Source organism: Crassostrea angulata, chromosome 3 (assembly GCF_025612915.1).
Source record: "Crassostrea angulata isolate pt1a10 chromosome 3, ASM2561291v2, whole genome shotgun sequence".
Classification (NCBI taxonomy): Eukaryota; Metazoa; Mollusca; class Bivalvia; order Ostreida; family Ostreidae; genus Magallana; species Magallana angulata.
In genome coordinates this window covers 15,326,763-15,349,236 of record NC_069113.1, presented here as the reverse complement: position 1 = coordinate 15,349,236, position 22,474 = coordinate 15,326,763, and the positions used below count along the sequence as shown (strand labels likewise).

The following is a 22,474-nucleotide window of genomic DNA, read 5'->3' as shown; positions in this document are numbered from 1 at the left end:
GGAACCCCCAGGGCATTGTGGACGCATTTGTATATGTTACGAGGTCTGGCTCGTTAGGTATTTGTTTCCCATTCCACCAAAGAAATATTACGTTTTGCATTCCTAGGATAGATTGGTTTCATTCTCTCCGACCAGACATTTTGTTTTGAACATTTATATTTCCCTGACGTAGAATGATACTGGAATTACCGTCACCACTGTTGCATTGATTTTTTTTCAATTTAACATTTTTAGAGTTTTGTCTCGACAAAGGTAAACACTTTCTACTTCGAAATTATATTTGGACGAAGTTAGGGAAAATAATAAAAACTGCGAGTGGACAGGGTAAACCGATGCTTTATTTTGGGGGTTATAAAGTTAAATTTATTTAAGGTATTCACTCTGATTGTTTAAAATCATCTGGCAATACATTTTAATCACCATTAACTATTTCCCCCAAAAATATTAAATGCAATATCATAGCTAAAAAAATGAATGTTATATAGTCTTCATTTTGTACTTTTAATTACTCTTCAATTCCTTTACTTCGTTTGTTTTGCAATTGAAAACAATGTATATCTGGAGTAGTTAAAACAATAGGTGATTGTGTATCCTGAGAGAGAGAGAGAGAGGGGGGGGTTGCTTATATAACATTTTAAAAGTATTAAACGCAAAATTATTATGTCAAGACTCGAAGATCTTTGCGTTTTTCATAACATTTACATTTTCTAGTACCTTTGTCTGTGATAACACTTCAAATCGGTTTTGTAATGTATAGTCCGATGAATTTTATCAAGAACTATTTCAATATTTAATTGTACAATTGCTGAAAATTATATAGATACAAGTAATAAGCAATCTTTCTTTGAATATTATGAGGTGATCAAATACGGTCGGGGCGTGATCAAATCTATCATAAAAGCCATTCGGACTTTATGCGATTTGATCACCCTGACCGTAGTTGATCACCTCATAATACTCAAAGAATGATTCCTTAAATAAATCTTTAAAAAATGCGTTTATAACTTTAATGCAATACTCAGTGTGGTATTAGCAATAAAAAATGCTTTGTGTGCATTCAGTGACTACGAATACTTACAAAGACACATTTCAATTTTAATATATTATATAATCTGTGAAAAACAATTACAACGCATGATACATGACATTCGTCCGAACAGATATATTTTTTTTACCTGCTCCTTCCAGGCCGCCGTATGATTACAATTGCAATTTAACGCAAAACTTTTATTTAGTTTAATTAAATCAAAACGTTTTGAAGCTTCTAAACGCAATAATTATGTTTAAACGTATGAAGTTTGTTGTTTGTTCTTATGCCAAGTACAAAGAAGAACAGTTCTAGACTTTGCCTAAAGATGCCTAATATTAGGGCGAGTCTTAACCAATCACTCCCTCTTCAAACAATATCATCTCTGACTCATCTTAGGACAAAATTTTAAGACTCGCTAAATCTCACTGACATTTTGAAATGCTTCCAGGTTGTTATAAAAAAAAATTGGTAGAAATTCCAATCAATTTTGCAGTATCATATACATTTTCAAAAATAATCAGTATCTGATAAAGATATCTAGAAAACATAAGTTGTATGTTGCAAAAATTTATTTCAATAGCTATAATCAATGCAATCATAATATATTAAGCATTCATTTTTTCTCCAAAACAGCAATATAAGAATTTGTCTCACCAAGTTTGATGTAGTGATCACTTACATATATAAACTGATTAAAAACAGAAAGTAGATTCATTATCTCGTTCTCATTTTGTTCACTAGTTTTACCCATCTCACAACTTCTGTTTGCAGTAAAGGGTAACTGTTTGTCTATGTATTCATCACTGTGGCTTTCGTCCATTTTGTCATTAACTTGGTTGCACTTGAAGTTATTCCCCGCCTTGCTTAAACAATCTGCAGAATCAGAATGAATGGATTCTACTTGTAAGGAGGCTTGTGATTGGTCATTTTGTTCATGAGAGTCTGATAAAACTCTCTGTTTGACACGATTGATTTCTCCCTGTTGTTTAGTTGTAAACACTTCAATATTTGTACCGGTATTAGTGAAAGATTTTTGGAAGATGTGATGCATTTCTTCGCTGACAAGAAGGACCATTCTTCCATTTCTTTTGAGCACTCTACAATATGAAATCTTTATCCTTAAAAAAAAGTTGATAATAACTCAAAAATCAACTTACAAAACTACATGTAATTCAGATCCTAAGGTTTATTTAACATTTTAACTTTAATACCTGTACATTTCCTGTAGAAAAGATGTATGGAAGACAGTCAAGGATTCTTGTATGCTGAATTTCTTTCCAAATGGAGTATCACACACAATGCAGTCCACACTTTCATTCCGTAGGGGCAGAGCTGAAAACTTACAACATATTCTGTTTGTCTGTATAGAATAGGATTTGAAAACATTTAACATTAAATAACATTAAAAAAACTGCAAAGTCTAGTAATTTTAAAATTAATTTGAAAATGAGTGCATTAAAAATGTAAGACACAAGCACTTGATGTATTTGTAAACATTGCTCGCCCTCCTAACACACACTTTTTATTTTCCTTAACTTTTATATTCAACAAGGACCTGAAATGGTGTGAACCAAAAAGGTGGCATTGTATCTATGCCTGACTTGCTTGAAAATAAGTGAAGGATTTTCAAGCTTTTATTTATTCTTATTTATTTTAGATTTCATCTCTTTAGAATTTATATTCTAAAGAATTTATCTTTATTGGTACATTAATTTTATACATTTTACTGTAAAAATTGGATCCATAGTGTCCTTTCTTATACTTGTGATTCCTGAAACACTTAGAAATGATTAATACTGATAATGCATGCGCGGGTCTAGAGGGGGGGTCGGGGGGGTCCCGACCCCCCCTGGAAAATGAAAATTTATTAAATTTACATAGTAAAATTATCGCGAAAATATGCCTCGGACCCCCCCTGGCAAACACAATTATCCTTCGGACCCCCCCTGGAAAAATTTTCTGGATCCGCGCATGTAATGTATCCTACCATTAATTCCATATCAAACACAAACTGTTCTAAAAGGGTGCAGATCCAGATTTGCAACCTCATCACTTACAATTCATGAACCAAACGATGCTTTGTGCCAAGTTTTGTTGAAATTGGTTGTGAGGTTTCACAGAAGATGAAGAAAAGGACGTGAAAGTTAACATCTAACAACAACAGACATTATACTGAAAGCTTGCTTCAATCCAGAGCTCAGGTGAGCTAATAAAAATGTCACACATAGAGAAACAAATATTGTCCATTAACAGACTACCTCTACAATCTCCCTGAAACAGTTGTAGTTTATTTTCTACGTTTGCGAATCTGGAATTCTCTGCAGCTATTTTCAGCTGATCTATGTTTTCATCACAACCAATACAAAACACATTCTACAACAGAAACAGGATAATAAGTAGAACTTGTTTTTAAAGAGGGAATCCATGAAAAAAAGTGCAAGTTCTACAAAATTATGAACAGGGTCATCAGTAGAACTTTGTTTGGAAGACGAAAGTCATAAAAAATCTACAGAATATTGAGAAAACAACCTCCAAGTTCTTGGCTGTTTCCAGAAGAATAGTCGCTTTCCCACACATTGGATCTAGAACTGTGCTTTGATTCTGAATAAAATCATATACGACAAATAAGTGGCAATCTAATAAAAATTCAATATGATGATTTTGATCCACTCAGTAATGGTAGAAGATCTAAATTATCAAATTTTAACTCGATTGTTCTAGCTATCTATAGGTGGTGAAAAACAATAGAGTGTAATTGTTAGAACTGACTGATGTTCTTTACAAAGTACCTGGATATTTAGTAGACTTGTCAGAATCCAAGTCACTGGGCCTCTTAGTCCATGAAATTTGACATACTGCCTTTTGGATAATGGAATTCTGTCCAATTAAATGTAATACATACATGTATGACATAGAGAAATGAACAGCACAGTGTCTGAACAAACACACGACAATCTAATAAAAATGCCTTTAAAAACATCATTTACACACCTTGTTAAGGGAATCCCTACAGTTACATGGGAATCAGACAGCTGTATACAAATCTGTACATTAAGAAATGAATAATGTATGAACAGAATACTTAGACTGTTTGTTTGTTAATTTTACAAATGAACAAAAAATCATTTACAAAAACTGCTACTCACTTCAATATCTGGATCTTTAAAGTTGACCTTCCATTTCATCAGTTGGCTTAGTTTGATACCAATTTGCTTTGCCAGCAACTAGAATTATAATATTTCTTACTGCAATCAATTATATTTCAAATTCCACCCTTACAACTTAAGAATAGAGAAATGCAAACACTTTTCACTTAATTTCTCTACAAAAAACTCTTTTAAAAAGCAACATTTGAATTAACCATCAAAATGTAATAAACACAATGGCATACCTGACTGCTGACTTTCCTTCCACATATCCCAGAGCTTTTACAAGACACTCGGAAGCTAATTTTCCCATCCCCAACATTCGGTTTAAACTTTTTTGCCGGAGGACCTTCCTCATCAACATGGGTTACTCCCCCTTGTAATTTTTTGTTGAGATGAGTTTTTAAGTAATGTATGATTTCAGTAAGTTCTCCATCTTCCCAGGCATCTTTACTCAAAATATTGGTCCTGATGTATTGCAAGAGAGCAGCTCTGTCTAAATCTGCATTATGAAAAATGTCTTCATTTGAGAAGCATTTAATTCTGGTGTAAATGTTACCTGGTTTGCTAAACATAACTGTTTATTAAACAAATGTAATATTGTATATCAAATGTTTCCTACATAACAATATGAAGACCATTTCATATAAAATTTGATTGATGTTATGTTATTTTGCACAATTTTAGATTTATTTTTTTTTGCATGAATTTTATGATATTTTGTACTTTATACTACAAAATTAAATTGGAAAAATACATTTGACTATCCATGACTATAACATAACTTGGAGATAGTTTACAATTTTTCATAAAATGCTTCACAGTTTACATAGTGTAATAGCTCAAAGTTACTAGTGGTAATATTGATAACTGATATTTATTTATAATCTACCTTTATACTCAGTAGAATCTTTATGGAGAACTAGTGCAAATGCCCTCTCAACAGTCTTTAGTCTTAAAATTTGATCTATGTGGGTTAAATTGGAGTGAAAGTAAACTCTGCCTTCAGAATGTGAGACCTGCATAATAAAAACATGTAAGTTGGTAACTTGGTATTAAGGGTATTTGTAAAGCTGTGAATTTTGACATTGTTATGGAAACATTTAGGGAAAATAAAATAAACAAATGGCAAACAATTTTAGATATCTTTCACTTGTTTCCTCTTCTACTCACAAGAACAAAAATACATTTTTTTTAAATACGAGGACTTATTAAAAGGAATTAATTCCAGACATCTTTCTTTTATTGGGGAATTCTTAGGAGAGGGCTCAAATAGGCAGACTGCCTGCTACCCAATCCTTATTAAGTGATATTTTTACAAAATAAAATATTGTTTAAATCAGAGCATAATCATCCCTGGCCAGTACTTTTTAAAAACCTTCTTCTCAATAACCATTTATAGCAACATGAGCAAGACAAGCTTAAACTTGTGTGGAAGCTTCGAAGCATCTTAAGCAGATAAAGAATAAATTAAGAAAAGTATTTTAAAATCGTCTTCTTAAAAACTTTGTTAATGAATGTAGCTTGGTCACAAAGGTATTCATCTTACAAAAGGTGGTGGAAGCAGAAACTTGCGACCGAATCACGGGCCCTGGAAGTTATTGAAAATATATTACATGTGCATGTATAAAAAAGTAACCCTTACTTTTTTATACATGCACATGCAATATATTTACAATAACTTCCAGGGCCCGTGGACCGAGTAACGTTTATACAGTAGAGTTTTGACAACCAACTCACAAAAACTTTGAAGATATCCTTGATAATAATAAACAATATATAAAAATTATACAAACTGAGTCAGGATTATTATCAATTTCGTCGCTTATTTCTTTATGAGCAAATATTTCCGTTCCCCTGCCAGCTGTGCAGAAGAAGCGCATGATCCTACTTTCACTTTCTGAACAGCTCTTCTGTGTCGAAAACAACGAAAGGCATGGTCATTCCAATGTAAATAGTTTGTGGACGTGATTTAGCAATAGATCCCATCCAGAATGTAAAACAAACGTATTTTCCATCTGTGGTAATTATCTTTTACACGTGAAACACATTTTTTTCAAATTATCGTAACATCATGTAGTTTTATGCTTTGTAAAAAATATACAGTCAATGTACTTGGATGAAAAATGAGTTAATGTTTATGTTAGCAACGGATATCTTTTTTACATAGATAAGGACACTAGAGGAATTTTTGCTGATCAATTGAATCTATAATAACTGATTTATTCATACTGTGACTACATCAGCTATGACATGCATCAATTTTTAAATATCATGGACATATTGGTTCGATGAGTGTCTAATATATAACACAGGCCTCTGAATTTCTATCAATAAGCTGTTAAATGTTCTGACACATTAAAATGTCAAGATTTCTGATAAGTCTAGCCCCCCCCCCCTTTCAATTTGCATCCGTTGCCACTGGGACTGATTGCAGTGGTGGGCACTTTATTGAAAAACAGAGGTGCTTGCTTGTATGCTTATGCCTTCTTAAAACTTATTTTAAAATCAATTTAAGATAAATTAAGTGCATCATATGTATTGCAGATAAGCTGTCCATGTAAAAACAGGTCACAATGGGTGAAAAGGCAGCAGCGGAAAAAGGGTTAGAAGACTTTGTAAAGTCAAAAACTGCAGAATCAGTGTGTCTGGACTTATCAACTCCATCAATAGTTGTAATAAAACGAAAGGGTAAACATGGCTCTATTCTACTGGGAACATTCTGGATGAATGTTTTACAACATCCTAATAATTATCCAGTACAAAGGTACCCCTACAAAAAGCTGTATGATAAAAATGGACATTACAAAGTCATGTTACGAGTTGACGATGTGACCATGACTGTCTATATGAGCACTGGAACCCTCACCATACAGGGCAGCTTTGTCCTGGACTGGTTTCTGAAAAGATTTTCCAAGGTTATGGAGTACTATGATATGCCTCCTTTAGAACCTCAGCCAGTTTCTGATGGATATTTGGAGCATGAAAAGAATTGGAATGAACTGATGAGAAAAGATAAGGAGAAGTTAGGTGAGTATATCAATGTTAATATCATGATCAGGTAATATTCAATTTTTCATTGGAGATAGATTAGTTATAAGGACTTGATAATTCAAATATTTTGTTGAATCTTTCTCCAGAAGCAACTGTCACACATTACTTTGACAAAGAACATTTGAATGTTGTAGAACAAAGTCAACAAAAGCAGAGAGAGCTAGAAGAGAAAGCTTTGATGCTGGATGACATGCCCCATTTGGAGGTAGCTTACTCAAATGGAGTGACAAACTCAACTGGTGATCCAAAAACGGAGGAATCAGATGGGGTCCAACAAGGGGAAACAAAATTAAAGAACAATGCCTTGGTGGAGGATTTATCAGATGACCTTGAACTGCTTGCACTTGACTTGGTAAGAAATGATCATTTATAGTTGAAGCAAATTCTCAAAATTAATGGGTTTTAGTATCAAAAGGTCTATTTCATATGTTGCAATCATTTTATTTTGCCAAAGACAAGTATATAATATGGTGCAATTTCTTTTCATCTAACATGAGTGACCCCTCTTTTTCTGGTCACATCTTGCTTTATAGTCTTCTTATACAAATGGTATATGTAAGTTACATGTAGTTATTTCTATTTTCAAAGTCAATAAAGGTTGATATGCATCTTCGATGCCCGAGGAATAAAATCTTTAAGATATTAAATTATTTTGCCTGAAAAATAACACCTTTTATTCATTAAAACAGTGGAGTGGAGATGTACTGGATAAACAGCTGTCCCTCCTGAGCACACCTGTAATTAAGGAGGGTCCTTCCTACATCTACAAACTCTGGAAATCCCTGCTCTCTCGCTGGCTCTCTAACCCTGACTGTAAAGTCTTCTTGGCCACCCCCTTCCTTGACACAGAGAGAATGACTGACATTTGTGAGATCGTCCTCCAAAACTTCACTACAGCAAACATCGAAGCTTTTTATGTACGTATTAAATGTAACTATACTGAAAAAATCTCTGACATCAAGAGAAACGCTCAGACCAAATTCCCATGCAAGCATCAGCCCATTATTGAGTACAAAGTATACAACAGGATTGTCTACCCTTTGAGAACTTTCCATGCAAAGTTCATTGGCTGTACGGATGGAAAGGGCGGAGCCGAGGTTTTGATGACCAGTGCTAATTTTTCTGCTGAACACTTTAAGCATAACAATTTGGAGTCGGTTGTGTATCATACAATGACAGAGGCTGAGTTTATTCATAAGTTTATCAACCCCTTGTCTGCCTCAAGACAAAGCTGAATTGTCTCCCTAATTTAGGACTTTATTTTACACAGAGCTAGGAACACTGCAAGATGAGTTATAATCAGCATCAAAACTTTTTTACTATTAAACTATTAATGCTAGGAACAAAATTATGTATACTAGAAAAGATGTACCTAGATGTACAAAATTATGTATACTAGAAAAGATGTACCTCTATTTATTTTTAGGTCTTTTCTACAAAGAATTTCAGAGTACATGTATTTACTTGGATTGTTATTGCTACTAGAGTTTGTTTCCCTTTTAAATTGGAAGTTTCAATTGAATTATTATTGATTTAAATTTAGAAACGTACACCAAGAGGGTAAAAAGTCAAACTCTTATTTTATTCAAATGATTTTTTACAAAGATTACTTCATACCTCGTATTTTTTATTTTACATCTCAGATGGATTTTATGAACGTTTAGGCAAATTAGAGATTTTTGATAATTCAAAGGTATACAGATGAACATTTTGATTTCATTATATTGGCGATAGTTTGTTAAATGCTAATTTAAAAGTTGTTATTGTTTTGTGTTGTTAACACGCTAGTTTAACATGGAAATAAATCCTTATGCACACATTACCCTTGAAGTCTTGTTTTGATAGCTGACAAACTGAAGCTGGGAGAATAGCTGTAACCAGCAATGTGACAAGCCTGTCTATTTCATTGTTTGCTGTTCAGTCCTGGATCTTTGAAATCAACAAGACCCTCCAACTTCTGTTCTGTTCATACCTAGTCTATGCAAATTTCACTTGAAACTAATGTCATCTTCAATTATTTTGAAAATGTAAAAAGTAGATAGTAACATTATATCAAAAGCCCAAAGTTTTGTTAAAATGGCTCCATTTCACCTCATAAACTTTTACAAGTACATGTTTGACACACAGCACCTATCTTAGATTGTGATGGTTCCCAGAGTTTGATGGTTGTAAGACTTGTAGAGTAATTGCAGACCCCTTGCTTCTTCATGTACAAGTACAATATAGCATGGATTTTTTTTTTTGTGGGGTGTTTATTCTGGAAGTTTATATTAAATTGCCAAAATTGAAATCACCATAACTACCATAAATGTGTATGGATGGTAATAAAAAATCACTACTAAAATAAACAATACCTAAATCAATTAAAAACACAACATTTTACACCTGCTATAAAATTACCCACTACACAGTATTTTTCTAGTCAGGTGTGTGCCATTATAGAGTTTAGTAAGTCTTTGCCAAGTGAGCTATCTAGAATAAACAACACATAATGCTCTAATTCTTGAAGGAAAAAAAAAGAGAAGCCATTGAATGTGTTCATACACATTTATTTAATATTGTAAAACTTTCCAAAATATTCATAACCAAAAAGCATGGGGACTAGCAAGTAAATATAATCATATGTAAACTCACAAAAATCACAAATACTGTTAATATACATTGGTTTTTGTCTGCTGTCACATAGTATTGCACAACTTGGCATCTGTTCATAAAATGAGACTATCATGGAGAAAATAAAAAAAAAGTGATAATTAAAGCTCATCAACACAGCTAATAAAAAAATTCACCAAAATAACTCCAAAATTTTTTTTCAGCTATGTAAAATGACAATTTTATTGCACAACACACTTTGGATCCCCTCCTGAGGTAAGAGGTATTGACCAGTTTCAGCTCCTCTGTTTGGATCCACCTCCCTTAAGTTTGCATTGCTGGCCAGCAAATTATGGAGAGGCCACAAGCTTACATTTCGACTCTTGCCCTGAATACCGTAAACAAAAACATCAGGAGATCCAACAATTTGATCGTGGAGTGGAACAGACTTCTTTGACTTGATATGGTACAAGGGACAGAGTTCAATGTCTTCTGTTATATCTAGACTGTTGTTTATTCCTAAAGGCTTTGGTAAAGATGCAAGAAATCCTGTTCAAAGAGAGAGAAGAAAAACACTGCAATATCTTATTAACCTTACATAGAGGCAATATCTAAATACTCTGGGTCAGTGTTTTTGCAAGAATCCAAGAGTTTCAAATCCAACTCGCTTTCAAGGATAGGTTCAGAAACCCCTTAACTTTGCAAAAATACTTTAACATTTGCTCTAAAATTAAAATCTCATAAAGAAAGTGTTGCAGTTCCTATGCTAATTTTCCCTAGAGGAGTTGCAGATAAAGTAGAAAAATCAAAGTTACAGAATTCGATGTAAATCTTTTTTTCCATGCAACGTTGTAAATAAAGCAGTGTAGAATTTTATTTCGAAAGTTTGTATTAACTGAAATAAATTTAAAAATGGTTACACAGACAAATGTGGCAGAATTCCCGCTATATAAAAGGGGAATCCTCGTCATTGTGAAAAAATGCCTCCTTGAAACAAAATTAATTTAATCTTAACGTTTAGAGTAAGACAATTTCTTGAAAACTGCTATTTCCGATTTTTGTTTCAAGGAGGCATATTTTTAAAAATCTGACTTTTGGAAAAAATCATTAATACCTTTGAAATCTAAAAACGACGTATAAAATTTCCCCCTATTATTTCATGCCTAGATTAGTCTAGTGGTATCGCAGATAGAATAGTCTTTAACCGTGACTTGTATTTTTGACTGGGTTCGAATCCCGAAAAAGTTGGAATTTTTTTTTTTAATTTTAATTCTTTTAATCGCATGGAAAGGTAATGTTTTGACATAATTTAAGAATGTCTGAATAAAGTTATTTAAACTCTCGTAATGAAATAGTTTGCATGCCTGCTTATTTTTTTTTCAACATTACTGTGTGAAGTCTCCGTTATAAACTTGATTAACATTTTCTTCTGAACAAGAGATTTTAAAACAATGTACTTAGTATGCATCAATGTAGACAGTTGATTTTTCACCCTTTTTATGAAATAAACGGGTAAGCTGATTTCAAAAATACATGTACAGGTTGTTAAAAGCAAACACAATCATTTTAGAAAGTTTGAATCGGTGACGAAGCAAACATATGTACGGAAAAATTTGTACTTTTTTACTAGACTTAGCGTTTATTTAGATACTATAGAAACATAGGATGGTTATAATTACAACTCTGACGGTTTTGGAGAGCCAGAATAAGATTTATTCATGTATCTCAAGAATGATATTTTAAACACGCTGGACAGTAGATATCAAATTGAGATATGTTAACATTCGAATACAGAAAACATGTATATGGTAACTTACTAACTGTATTTGGTTGCTGTCGTGTTCGATAGAAATGCGCGTAAAATGTTTGTTTATTTTGCCTCCGTACGGAACACACCCGCTATGTAAATATAGTCGTCTACGTAATGTTTCTATATTTAGATGTGGCTCTCAAGCGATACGGATATTTAAAGGTCCTTTCCACGTTAGGGAATAGTCCCACTGTTTTGCAACACCTTCTTTACGGCAGTATTGTTAATCCAATGCAAAATTCCATGTTTTGATTTACATTATAAATAATTAAGCCTGCACAGTGTAGATCATTTGCATAGTGAGTAGTACCTGTCAGAAGAGCCCAGTGGGCTTTGTGGCCATTCTTCAAACATGGGGCATTATTCCCATCTCCATCATATCTTTTTATCAGTTAATAACAAATAACAATCCCATACACAAGATCATATAGCTTCATGCAGTCCATGATCATTATCATTTGATTTGATTTGATTTTTATTTTTGCGCAATACGGAAAATACTCTTGTAATGGCACAATGCACATACTACTTATATACTGTTGCATGTGCATTTCAGGCCCAGCAAACATAATTTTCTCTCGGAGACCCCCCCCCCCCCCCCCCTCCATTCCTGAATAAAAAAAATTCTCTGATACTTTGCATGTATTTCATCAGAAGGATAATAACGAGACAGGTAGGAATCAAGCAATGATGTCTACAAAAAGGATACGGCACAAGCACAGGGTGGCTGTTGGCAAGATGTCTTAGGAGACTTCCCTTGGATTCTGAGTCCCTCATATCAAGTACCTCTGATGTACAATTCAATGTTTCCTCTGCCAGCTTAGCCAAATTGTAAGCTACAAAAAACATCATATTCTCTCCAGTTAATTTGTAGTGACAACACTATAATTGTATATATAAACAAAAGAAGAAAACTTATGTTCCATAAGAAATTCATTTTCAAGAATTTGCAGTTGATCTACAAAATCACAGTAAAATAATAATAACAGAATTTTAAGGAGTGTACACGTTTTATAAATAAGGATATACATTACAAGCAACAGAAATAAACCACATAAGAAACAATAAAATGCCATTACCAGAGAAGAGCTCTCCTTGCAGAGAAAATCCTAAGTTTTGACTAGTCTGTAAAACATGAGAGGCTGTTGTTTCTTTGCTCAACATCTGGGCGGCCATTGCAAGAGCAACAATTCCACAGCTGATGAATAAATATTGAAATTAACAAATGCCAATAACATTTTCCTTGGCCCTTATAACCTTACACTGGACTTTGCCGAGCTTTAAATTCACCTGCTAACAACGAGGGTGATCAAGGGGCAAAAATAAAACAAGGGCAAATATTTCCCTGTATACAGTAATTCTCCCAACCTAATTCATTTGGTGCCATGCCAACTTCTGGAATTGACAGGTTTACTCCTGTGATGGGAAAGAGCCTAAAGATGGTTATCTTTGTGGGTAAAGATCATTGGGGGGAGGGGAGATAAGCGGACAGACTGATTCAAATAACAGAGCCAGCAGATAGTTCAGCGAGAAGCATCTGACTAGAAATTCAGGGGGCCCGGGTTTGAATACCAGTCTGGTACGTCATTATTTCTCTCAATCATCTTGTAACATTTAGTTAATTAGACATGCATGTACATAAGCTTTTGAGCTAAACTCTGAGTATGAATATCAGCATTTTAAACTTGCTGTACATCATCAAAATAAATGCACTCAAACATATATATTTACCATGGCCCATCTTGCATTATTGGACAGACAGGGAAGATGGATGATAGCAGGACTTTGGAGGACAGTTCAGGAATGTCTTTCTCTCTGGAATAAAAAAAATATTGCAGATTGATAAATACATCTAATTAAATATTCTTACAAAATATTCTACCATTTATTAAGTTGATCGATATAGCTTTTCAAGGGATGCCTTTCAGAACACTCTGAAGTTTTTCTTAATTGGAAGTTGGAGTAGAATGAGATTTTAAAAATCTTGTCTCTTGATCTTCATTAATTACAAATAAAGACATGCCAAGAAATACTATTAATATTAAGTTTCATTTTATAAGCACAAAGCAATAAGACAGGCTTGGTATATAACCTTGATTACGGTATGTATTTTGCAAAATACATCACAAACTAAAGGTACAAGAGACCTTACCTCACAGAACGACCTTCACTCTCTACAAAGAAATTTTTACTGCCACCTACCAATATTCCCTCACCTTTAACTTGCCTAATTAACTTTAGGTCAATTAAACAATATATTTCAGGTTACAGACCATCTTGCAGTAGTAAGTATTACAGTCATAACATCAATCATACTGGTACAGTTCTCTCAAAATGACCTTGAACTTGCCAATATGACCTTGCATACACAGCATGACTCTTAGGTCAAAAACAAACTTTGTGTGAAGTATCAGCTTTTAATGCTTCTTTTTGTTATATTGAGTGAACACACATTATATGTTTTTTAGCAAGAAACCTTGGAGCTTACCAGAAGACCTTGTGCCAAGATCATGGGTCCCAAGGTCATGGTATATTTATTTTCAGGTCACACCTCCTATGTAACCACTTTCAATTATAACTTATGGCTAGGAATAGAATCAGAATTTTTTTTCTAAAAGTGACCTTAAACTTGTCTGAAAGATTTATGGTCAAGGTCTTGATAAATTAATTGGGTCAAACAACAGGAAACTTCCAGTACTTCTTTGTTAATAGTTATGGACCATCTAAAATCATACATTTCTTTTCTCCAAATGACCTTTAATTTCTAAATAATCTTGGATCAAGGTTATGATCCACTTCCTTGTATTAAGCAATCTTTCTGTGAAATAGGAACCTCCAGTGATTTTCCATAAGAAAATTATGAATAATACTAGAAGAACCAACACATATATATAACTTTTATCCAATGACCTTGACCTTTCTCAACTAGCTCTGATTCATTTTAGATTTGTTCCTTACTTTCTTATTTTTCCTAGCTTGGCACATTCTCATAAAAGTTACTGAGTTTGTCCACAAAGTTTTCAGATGATTTGCTTAAAATAAGCACTTTATTTACATGTACCGGTATGTACAATGTTAATTCCAATTACTTACATGATTACTTTGAGTTTTCGTCTGAATTGTTCCTGGCTGGTACCAGTAGGTTCCTGTGCTATCATCAATACTGCTCCAACTATGTTTTTTAAACTGAGGCCTTTCAGGGGAGCCATGTTCGGAGGGGGTGGTGGTGGGGGTGGGGCTCCACATGGGAGAGCTGACATTATACTCTCAAACTGACCACCCTGGTAGTTGTTATGGAATAATTATAAGCATGTCAGCAACTGCAGGTCTGCAACTGAAATTGAGGAATATGCCATATGAATGACAGATATATCTTTTACTAGCTAGGATATATTAAGCCAGGATTACCTAATGAGGCATATAGAGGGATCACATCTTACAAGTTATACAGGGTTTGAGAGATCTGTAGGGATAAACATTTGACTCATATATTGTAGTTACATCACTTAATTTCTGTATCACCATGCTATTCTATATTATAGATATAAAGACATCAAAAGTTTTATGGTTTAAATACTCTGAAGTTGTTAGGTATAGGTTAATACTGCACATCCAATCTGAAGACGGATTTATGATATGGACAGATAATATGATTCAAACTGTCAGACTTCAATTAAATATAACTACTTACCTGTAGTATATATAATAACTATATGATAAAACGGGTTCGATCTGTTTGATGAATAAACACTTTTCACTATAAAAAGGATACTTAATAAGAAACACACCTGCTAAAGCTCCCTCTTGGTAAATGACACTACCATCTGGTAGAAAGCCTCGAGTGCTACTACCCTCCATTGGCGTGGTGCTGAGGCGCCTGTCACAAACTTTTAGATCAATCCACCGTAAATCAAGATAACAAGATCGAGCTTTTCTTATCGCAGATAACGACTTGGGTTACCCGATTACATATACCTTTTCAAATATACTGCATAGCAGGAATGAGGATGGATTTGTCTAAATATAAACAAACTGACCAAACGATGCTGCCATTGGGAAGATCACTGACCTAGTGCCGACATGACCACATACACGTTTATAAATGGTAAATTCGCACGTGCATGGAGCTTCGTCCCGTATAGCCACCCCAATTTCTAAGTAAATAAAATGTAATATAAGAGCCCAGTCGAACACTTACCGCAACTTCAGTACAGTCCAGTCTGAATGATGCTCTAACACAGTACGGGGGAGCTAATGTCAATTCGGCCGCCTCCTGCACCCCCACTCTGTCTGACCTCTGGGTGAGTTATCTGCTCCTCTTATCTTAACTTGCAACTTGACCAGCTGCTTGTAACACGGTTGGATAGCTATGTTCAGAATATCACTCACGTAATTTAAGCACACGGTAGTAATCAAACAAAGTAATAAATTATCACAAATTACATGATTGTGCACTAGTGGTTTGTTTTATCGAAAACAAAGGTGCACGTGTGTGTGAGAAAGAGATCGAAACCCGATCAGCTTACCTCGACAAAATTCGACTCCTCTGGACAATAAGATAATCCTTACGTCTTTAACACTGTATATGCAATATTTTTACTAAATATTTTAATAAATCATTCAAATTAAATCCTTTTTAGGGACACACCGTCGGTTTTAAGTCCAATACATCTGTTGGGTGCATGCAGACTCAGGACCGTGGCTCAGTTGTTAATTACTAGGGAGGGTAATCGTGTTAAAAAAAATCTCTATAGATAGACTGCGGCTGTAAACTTGTCAATCCGAAAAGGCAATCCTGTTGGTGAGTGAGTCTTGGTACGAATGTAATTGTGGTCGTGTAACATGAGCTGTCTAAGAATCGAGTATTTGACTCATTTCCTTCGTATGATGCACATTTTGAAGCTTGATTGTTTTTTGTTAGTGATGTCTTCTACTTATTAACAATTTTTAATTGTCAATGAGTCCATAATTAGTAATGGACTCATTGACAATTAAAAATTGTTAATTAGTTGAAGACAGTTAATTAATATAACGTTGAATTTTGCATGCACATTTTTTTTCAATCCGTAGCTTTTGCATTTGTATCTTCAATCATGCTCGGAAATAGCCCATCTGACAAATCGACAAATGTCAAGTCTACAGCTTTGTCGAATTTTGTCCAGGCCTTAAATTTTAATGTGGTAATACATTTGTAATGTAATAAACATATTGATAATTTTACAATGTACTTATGATAGAATATATTGACCTTTAACAATGTACTTATGATTAAGTACATTTGGCCTCTAATCTGATGGGGATGTGAAAGTATAAGACTTTTCCAAGACTTTTCCGAAGTAGTAAACAACCTGTTAATCGGATTAAGGACAGTGTATACAAAACCAAGATAATCATCAATTTAGGGAAGCCGATACAGGAACAATAACTGAACATTTCTAAAATTTATGCTAATGACATTAATATATTAACTTTTGAATAAGACTGTGACGTCAAATTAAGTTAAAGACTGTAGAAATCTTTGTTATATTATAAATTATATTGAGTACTTTTAGGGATTTATCACAATTTATTATAGAACTTATTAACACAATTTATTATGGAAATTGCTTACTTGAATATTAATTTTTTGCGTTGTATGTAAATTAGTGTTATGTTGTTAACATATAAAAGATACTCGACGGCACTATTTACGGGGAGCCTCAATACGATCCTCCATGCGATCTCTGTGGACCTGTACCTGGGACGTATATACTACATTTGTCTGTGATAACAATTACGAATCAATTTTGAACCCTAAAACCCAGTAACTTCATAAAAGACGAGTGACACAAAATGGGCGTGTCTTATAGCATAACCGAAAAACGGTATTGGCTGCGCCGCGTAGTAATACATAGTACGTGCTACATGAAAAAATAGTGGTTTCAAAATGTTGTTTAAAAGTGTACAAATTGGAAAATGATATGAATATAAGTAATAAGGAATCATTTTGAATACTATGAGGTGATAATTTCGGCCAGAGCGTGGTCAAATCTATCATAAAGCTCTTCGGGCTTTATTGGATTTGACCGCGCCCCTGCCGAAATTATCACCTCATAATACTCAAAGAATGATTCCTTTTCCTTAAATGTATAAGCTTTTCACGAACGATACTTTTTCTTTGGATTGAAATATTATATTGAGGCATGATTATAACTGGACAAAACAAGAAGAGGTGCATGTATGTAAAAACCGTTGTCGGTGTAATTAACGAATGCGCTGGTTTCTGTAATTTAATTCCCATGGTATTATACGATAAGGGTTGACTTTCACTACAAAAAGAAATGCATAATATCTTATATCTCTAAAGTAATTTGGCATGTAATTTAAACTGAAAAGTATAAGTTAAATTATACATATTCTTTTTTAGACGGATCAAGAAATTTCCGATAATACATTTTGAGCAAATAAAATTTAAAGCAAAAATGTTTTTTTAATCGTTTGTTAAAGATATCAAAAACTGAATAGTTAGAAATGGGCATTTGCGCTATCTTATCCACCATCTTCTTTTATAAGTTTATGACAGAAAAAGGTCATGTATGTTTATCAAACACAATATGACATTCTTTTTAATATCAGTGCATGAAAGTATATACATGTATACCCTAGTGCTTTTTTAAGTTGATAATATTTTAACATTTAACGTTTGAAAAAAAAACATTTTAAAAGTGTCACTCTTATCTTTTATAATGAATTCGAAGTGATAAATTTGGTTTGAATTCGAGTAAGACACTTACAGATTTTGCACCTATCATTGAGAGGGATACTATTGATTGGTCAACTTGTTTTCTTTCTTCAATAAAACTGTATTTTATTTACAGCAAAACATATCCCTTTTTTCCACACTGTAACGTTTACTTTATAGTTTGCCGAATATGGTATGTTTAGAACGAAAGCCGATGGGTAAGGGACAACCTATCTTTACTCCCTGAAGTCAGTTTGAATTGAACCGTGTCTTTGGTTGTCCCTTCCATGTCTTCTCAAAGATGGTAAATCATATTAACCGGTGTTACATTATCATGCTATCAACTATGATTAAAATCGAAGTTCAATTTTTTTTTTTTTTTTTTTACATTTATGAATATTTTTTCTCAATTGATGGTGTTAACTGTCTTCAAAATAAATGTAAGTTGATGCATATTCATAACACACTTTGATTTTTTTTTCAAAGCTGTTGACGCAATTTAATAAAAATAATGTGAATTTTTATTTCAATCTAAATGCAATGCTACAGTGGCTTAAGACGATGGTGTGGACATTGATGACCCGTTTATGATAAGTTATCAACAGAAAATGTCCCTCCCAATTGTAAAATTTGCTAATATGTAAATAAAATATAACATGATAAACTCACTTTATTAAATTACAATCATATGTGTTACAAGAAATTAATTCTTAGAGAGAACTGGAAACCAATACCTACAATATAAATCATTTCAATTCAGTTTTTCCTTCAAAAGGCGCAAAAGTCACGCGTATTTACAAACAATTTCAATCGAAAAACATAGGTTATTATATAGTTGAGAAAAACGGGCAACCACAAAGCAATCAAATAAAATTTGATTATTAATAAACATAGTTTACTTTTATATATTTACATCTCCCAAGTATTATTCCCTCTATTTCTTTCGGAAACTTATAGTTAATTCATTGCTCTATAGAAACAGCCAGACTGAAATCTACACGTCCCATTTATCGATTGGTCGAAATCTACAACGGCTGAAACTGACAAGAAAATGACAGGACAGATATCGACACGCCCTGTTTATCGATTGGTCCAAACCTATAGCGAGGTAGGAAAAATCACGGACTGCACGAAATAATCACGACGATGTCAGACTCAAAGTCTCACAGGAGACGATTTGGCTGTTTCTTTTAGCTAACTTACTTACGTGTAGTGAATTTTACTTACTTTTCCTTATCAATTTATCGATTAGCTTAAAGAAAGATATTTATATAAAAAATAAAATGCTTTCTTTGATGATTCATTCGAGTTATGAAGGTAGTGATCATTGCATAAAAAATTTACATAACCCGCTAACGCGGGTAATGTATTTTATTGTAAAAAAAATACAGCATTATAATTTATGTGTATCACCAAATTACAAAAAACACGTTTTTCATATTTCCTTGTCAAATATCTTTTCGAACCGAAGAAAGTGGGCATTTCCGACTATAATCTTGGAATTTCCAACACTAATCTTGGAATTTCCAACTTTTATCTTCTGTTGTTATAAAACAATTGCGATCATTTTTTTTAATATCAGACGAATGTCTTGTAATATGGGATTTTTAATCAAAGCCATGAAGATCATGGTACATAAAAGCACGATCAATGTATACAATTTTTGATGCTCATTCATTCTCCTGCATTAAATCATTTAGTTAATTTTGTACCGACATATAAAACTATGCCCAGTTTGCCTGTGATATATTATTAACCTCAATATGATTATTCTATATAACGCGAGGTGCCAGGGTAATAAAACTTATATTTCCTCTCATCGTCATATTTTTCATCATACCCCCCCCCCCCCCTCGAATTTCACTCCATGCTTTTGAAAAATCCCGAGAGTGAGCATTCGATGTAATCAGATGATTAGTTCTCTTCAAAAAAGTTGAAAATCTTTTTTATATCAGAAACATAAACTTCGTTATTGCTTTACTAGAATTGAAAAACGATTAGAAACCGATGTATTCTAAATCACATGTCGTTCGGTATAATAAACAATTTATTGCATGGACGTTCGGTAAAATGAAGAATTATTCCCTTCATATTTCCTTTACAATCATGCAATAAATGTACAATGTATTCTGTTGTATCGTGCAATAAATGTACAGTTTATACCGTTGTCTTTACAAGAAATTTGTCCATTCAAAAATGTTGGATATTCCACGATTGAATCGAAGTTGAAAAAATCAACTTTTTAAAGTTAGAATTTCTAATTCTAATTTTAGATATGTATTCTTTACTATTCAAACTTGGTCACAATTTTTATGCATGCATACTGTCAGAAACCCACGGCCAGTTTCGCATACTTATTATTGGCCATGGACCAGCTCATTTATTTTTTCTCGCTCATGTGAAAAATTCATGTCCCTTTTCGAACGGCTCCTTCACACTTTAGTGCAGAAAATTTTATCAACTGCGGCAACACTGTTACGGCTATGTGCCTAGAAAGTCCTAGAAATCATACTCACGCTGGTGAATTAAGAATAATGAATATTCAACAGAACGAGAAAGTTCAGCGAGTTGACAGACAGTCAGTAAGTGTATGGGAGATTGCTCGTGCCTTGGTCATTGGTTTCCGACGTGCGTTATTTTCATGTTGTTCGATGTATGCTTGTACTTACATTAGCCAATTAACACTGATTAAAAGATCAATAAATTTTGTAGATGTGTATAGTGTAATGACATTTATAAGCATAATTTCTTGAAAGTAAAACAAAGTGAATTTAAAATGACAATAGTCCGTAAACTACAGTTTACAGTCAATATACCTAGTTTATCGACTTGAAACTATGCAGCTCATTTTTTGTTGAATTTGGACTGCCATAATTGCAATTAAATAACATATTTTTAAAAGCAGCAATATTTCAACAAAATATCTAAATTGTTCGTACTGTAATACATCAGACTACTGTAAAACAACTTTTATTCGCGTACGAGAAATGTTCGCGAGGTTCGCGAGATCGAGCATCGTCGTCGCGAATATTTCTCGCCGCGAACCAGTCTTTATCGTATGGTTGTTATAACAAAATACGGGTCTGGATAAGGCTTGGTCGCGAACATTAGTCGTCGCGAACCAGTTAAGTGGAAGTAAACCGCGAAATAAAGTCGCCGGGAATAAATGTTGGTTTGCAGTATTTTTAAGGTAATTATATGTAAATTTCCTTGAAAGTAAGTGCTTGAAAAATACATTATATCGAATTTATCGATTATTCTCAATTACTAGTACGTTTTGTCAGCGGTGATAATTTGTACTTAATTCCAAACACTGATCCGGTTTGCCAGAGTAACTGCATAGGAGAGTTGATTAAACTCAACTCCCAATAATTAATAAAATAACAGGCTAATGTAAGTAATGCAATTTTGTTACTTTCATACACACATGAACCCCAAAAGAAGTATTTCATTGTTTTTGATATTTTATTGCTGTCTTATATTTGTTTCAATTCATAAATTTTAAAACTCAATAAATCTCCACGATATGAAAGATAATGAATTATTCTAATGGAAGACATTACAAGTTATCAGCATATTCCAAGATATATAGGGGATTCCCCATCTAAACAGTTCACAACTGTCTATAGTGTCATGACATTGACAGACAAATGGTGTTATTTCATCTGTACAAAAACGAAATAACTTAAAATGTGTCAATAAGACAAAGATGCTCTGCCTATACAGTCCACAACGGGTTCTTGTAAATTAATATAAAAATATGACATTTTTCATATAGCTGTGTAACAACAAGAGGAAAAAAGTTGTAGTTGTGTCTGTAGACTGACAGGAATGCCTAGTCCACGATCAAGCACTAATAAAATTTTCCAAGGTCCATGGATGTGAACATTACACTAGGTCCAAAATGAACAAACTATAGGCCCGTATGCCACATTGCTCACTAGCACAACAATGTCCGACTCTGACCCAAGTAATAAATTAGCTTTACAATACCAACTACAAAACGATTCAAAATGTATAAATGCATAATTTTTTTTCCTTAATACTGCATCCAGTCAATTACAGATAGCTGATGACTTTAACATATATATACCAAGGGTTGGAAAAGAGACGAACAATAA

The 22,474-nt window shown here is 33.5% G+C and overlaps 3 protein-coding genes across 6 annotated transcripts; 1 reads left to right on the top strand and 2 right to left on the bottom strand.

Moving 5' to 3' along the window:
• Positions 1–1,581: 1,581 nt before the first annotated feature.
• Positions 1,582–6,121, bottom strand: LOC128178308 (THUMP domain-containing protein 2-like). Its single transcript, XM_052845416.1, has 10 exons — positions 5,973–6,121; positions 5,069–5,195; positions 4,422–4,678; positions 4,177–4,254; positions 4,022–4,074; positions 3,820–3,907; positions 3,560–3,631; positions 3,289–3,403; positions 2,242–2,362; positions 1,582–2,127 (listed from the first exon to the last, which is right to left on the bottom strand). Exons 1-10 carry the CDS (start codon positions 6,057–6,059, stop codon positions 1,644–1,646), a joined length of 1,482 nt encoding a protein of 493 aa, XP_052701376.1. The 5' UTR covers positions 6,060–6,121; the 3' UTR covers positions 1,582–1,643.
• LOC128178309 (uncharacterized) lies at positions 6,084–9,052 on the top strand. Of its 2 annotated transcripts, none has more exons than XM_052845417.1 (4): positions 6,084–6,199; positions 6,724–7,206; positions 7,365–7,582; positions 7,920–9,052. In XM_052845417.1, the coding sequence occupies exons 2-4, from the start codon at positions 6,753–6,755 to the stop codon at positions 8,463–8,465; spliced, it is 1,218 nt and encodes a 405-aa protein (XP_052701377.1). In that variant the 5' UTR covers positions 6,084–6,199; positions 6,724–6,752; the 3' UTR covers positions 8,466–9,052. The 2 variants fall into 2 exon arrangements, with proteins under 2 accessions (XP_052701377.1, XP_052701378.1); XM_052845418.1 differs by having other exon boundaries at positions 6,121–6,172.
• Positions 9,053–9,762: 710 nt separating this feature from the next.
• On the bottom strand, positions 9,763–16,106 carry LOC128177141 (UPF0692 protein C19orf54 homolog). Of its 3 annotated transcripts, none has more exons than XM_052843719.1 (8): positions 15,831–16,106; positions 15,421–15,519; positions 14,726–14,966; positions 13,364–13,447; positions 12,712–12,830; positions 12,342–12,468; positions 11,943–12,013; positions 9,763–10,371 (listed from the first exon to the last, which is right to left on the bottom strand). In XM_052843719.1, exons 3-8 carry the CDS (start codon positions 14,890–14,892, stop codon positions 10,043–10,045), a joined length of 897 nt encoding a protein of 298 aa, XP_052699679.1. In that variant the 5' UTR covers positions 14,893–14,966; positions 15,421–15,519; positions 15,831–16,106; the 3' UTR covers positions 9,763–10,042. The 3 variants fall into 3 exon arrangements, with proteins under 3 accessions (XP_052699679.1, XP_052699678.1, XP_052699677.1); XM_052843718.1 differs by having other exon boundaries at positions 15,421–15,509; XM_052843717.1 differs by lacking the exon at positions 15,421–15,519 and having other exon boundaries at positions 15,831–16,103.
• Between the last annotated feature and the right edge of the window lie 6,368 nt (positions 16,107–22,474).

Excerpts from the sequence above, each read along its gene's own strand:
- LOC128178309 (XM_052845417.1), top strand. The coding sequence starts at position 6,753 with ATGGGTGAAAAGGCAGCAGCGGAAAAAGGGTTAGAAGACTTTGTAAAG. Across the intron at positions 7,207-7,364 it reads AAAAGATAAGGAGAAGTTAG|AACAAAGTCAACAAAAGCAG; the intron begins GTGAGTATATCA and ends TGAATGTTGTAG. Across the intron at positions 7,583-7,919 it reads AACTGCTTGCACTTGACTTG|TGGAGTGGAGATGTACTGGA; the intron begins GTAAGAAATGAT and ends TCATTAAAACAG.
- LOC128177141 (XM_052843719.1), bottom strand. The coding sequence starts at position 14,892 with ATGTCAGCTCTCCCATGTGGAGCCCCACCCCCACCACCACCCCCTCCG. Across the intron at positions 12,831-13,363 it reads ATAATGCAAGATGGGCCATG|CTGTGGAATTGTTGCTCTTG; the intron begins GTAAATATATAT and ends TTTATTCATCAG. Across the intron at positions 10,372-11,942 it reads CCACTGGGCTCTTCTGACAG|GATTTCTTGCATCTTTACCA; the intron begins GTACTACTCACT and ends CTCTTTGAACAG.
- LOC128178308 (XM_052845416.1), bottom strand. The coding sequence starts at position 6,059 with ATGCGCTTCTTCTGCACAGCTGGCAGGGGAACGGAAATATTTGCTCAT. Across the intron at positions 4,075-4,176 it reads TTAAAGATCCAGATATTGAA|ATTTGTATACAGCTGTCTGA; the intron begins GTGAGTAGCAGT and ends CTTAATGTACAG. Across the intron at positions 3,404-3,559 it reads AAACAGCCAAGAACTTGGAG|AATGTGTTTTGTATTGGTTG; the intron begins GTTGTTTTCTCA and ends TTTCTGTTGTAG.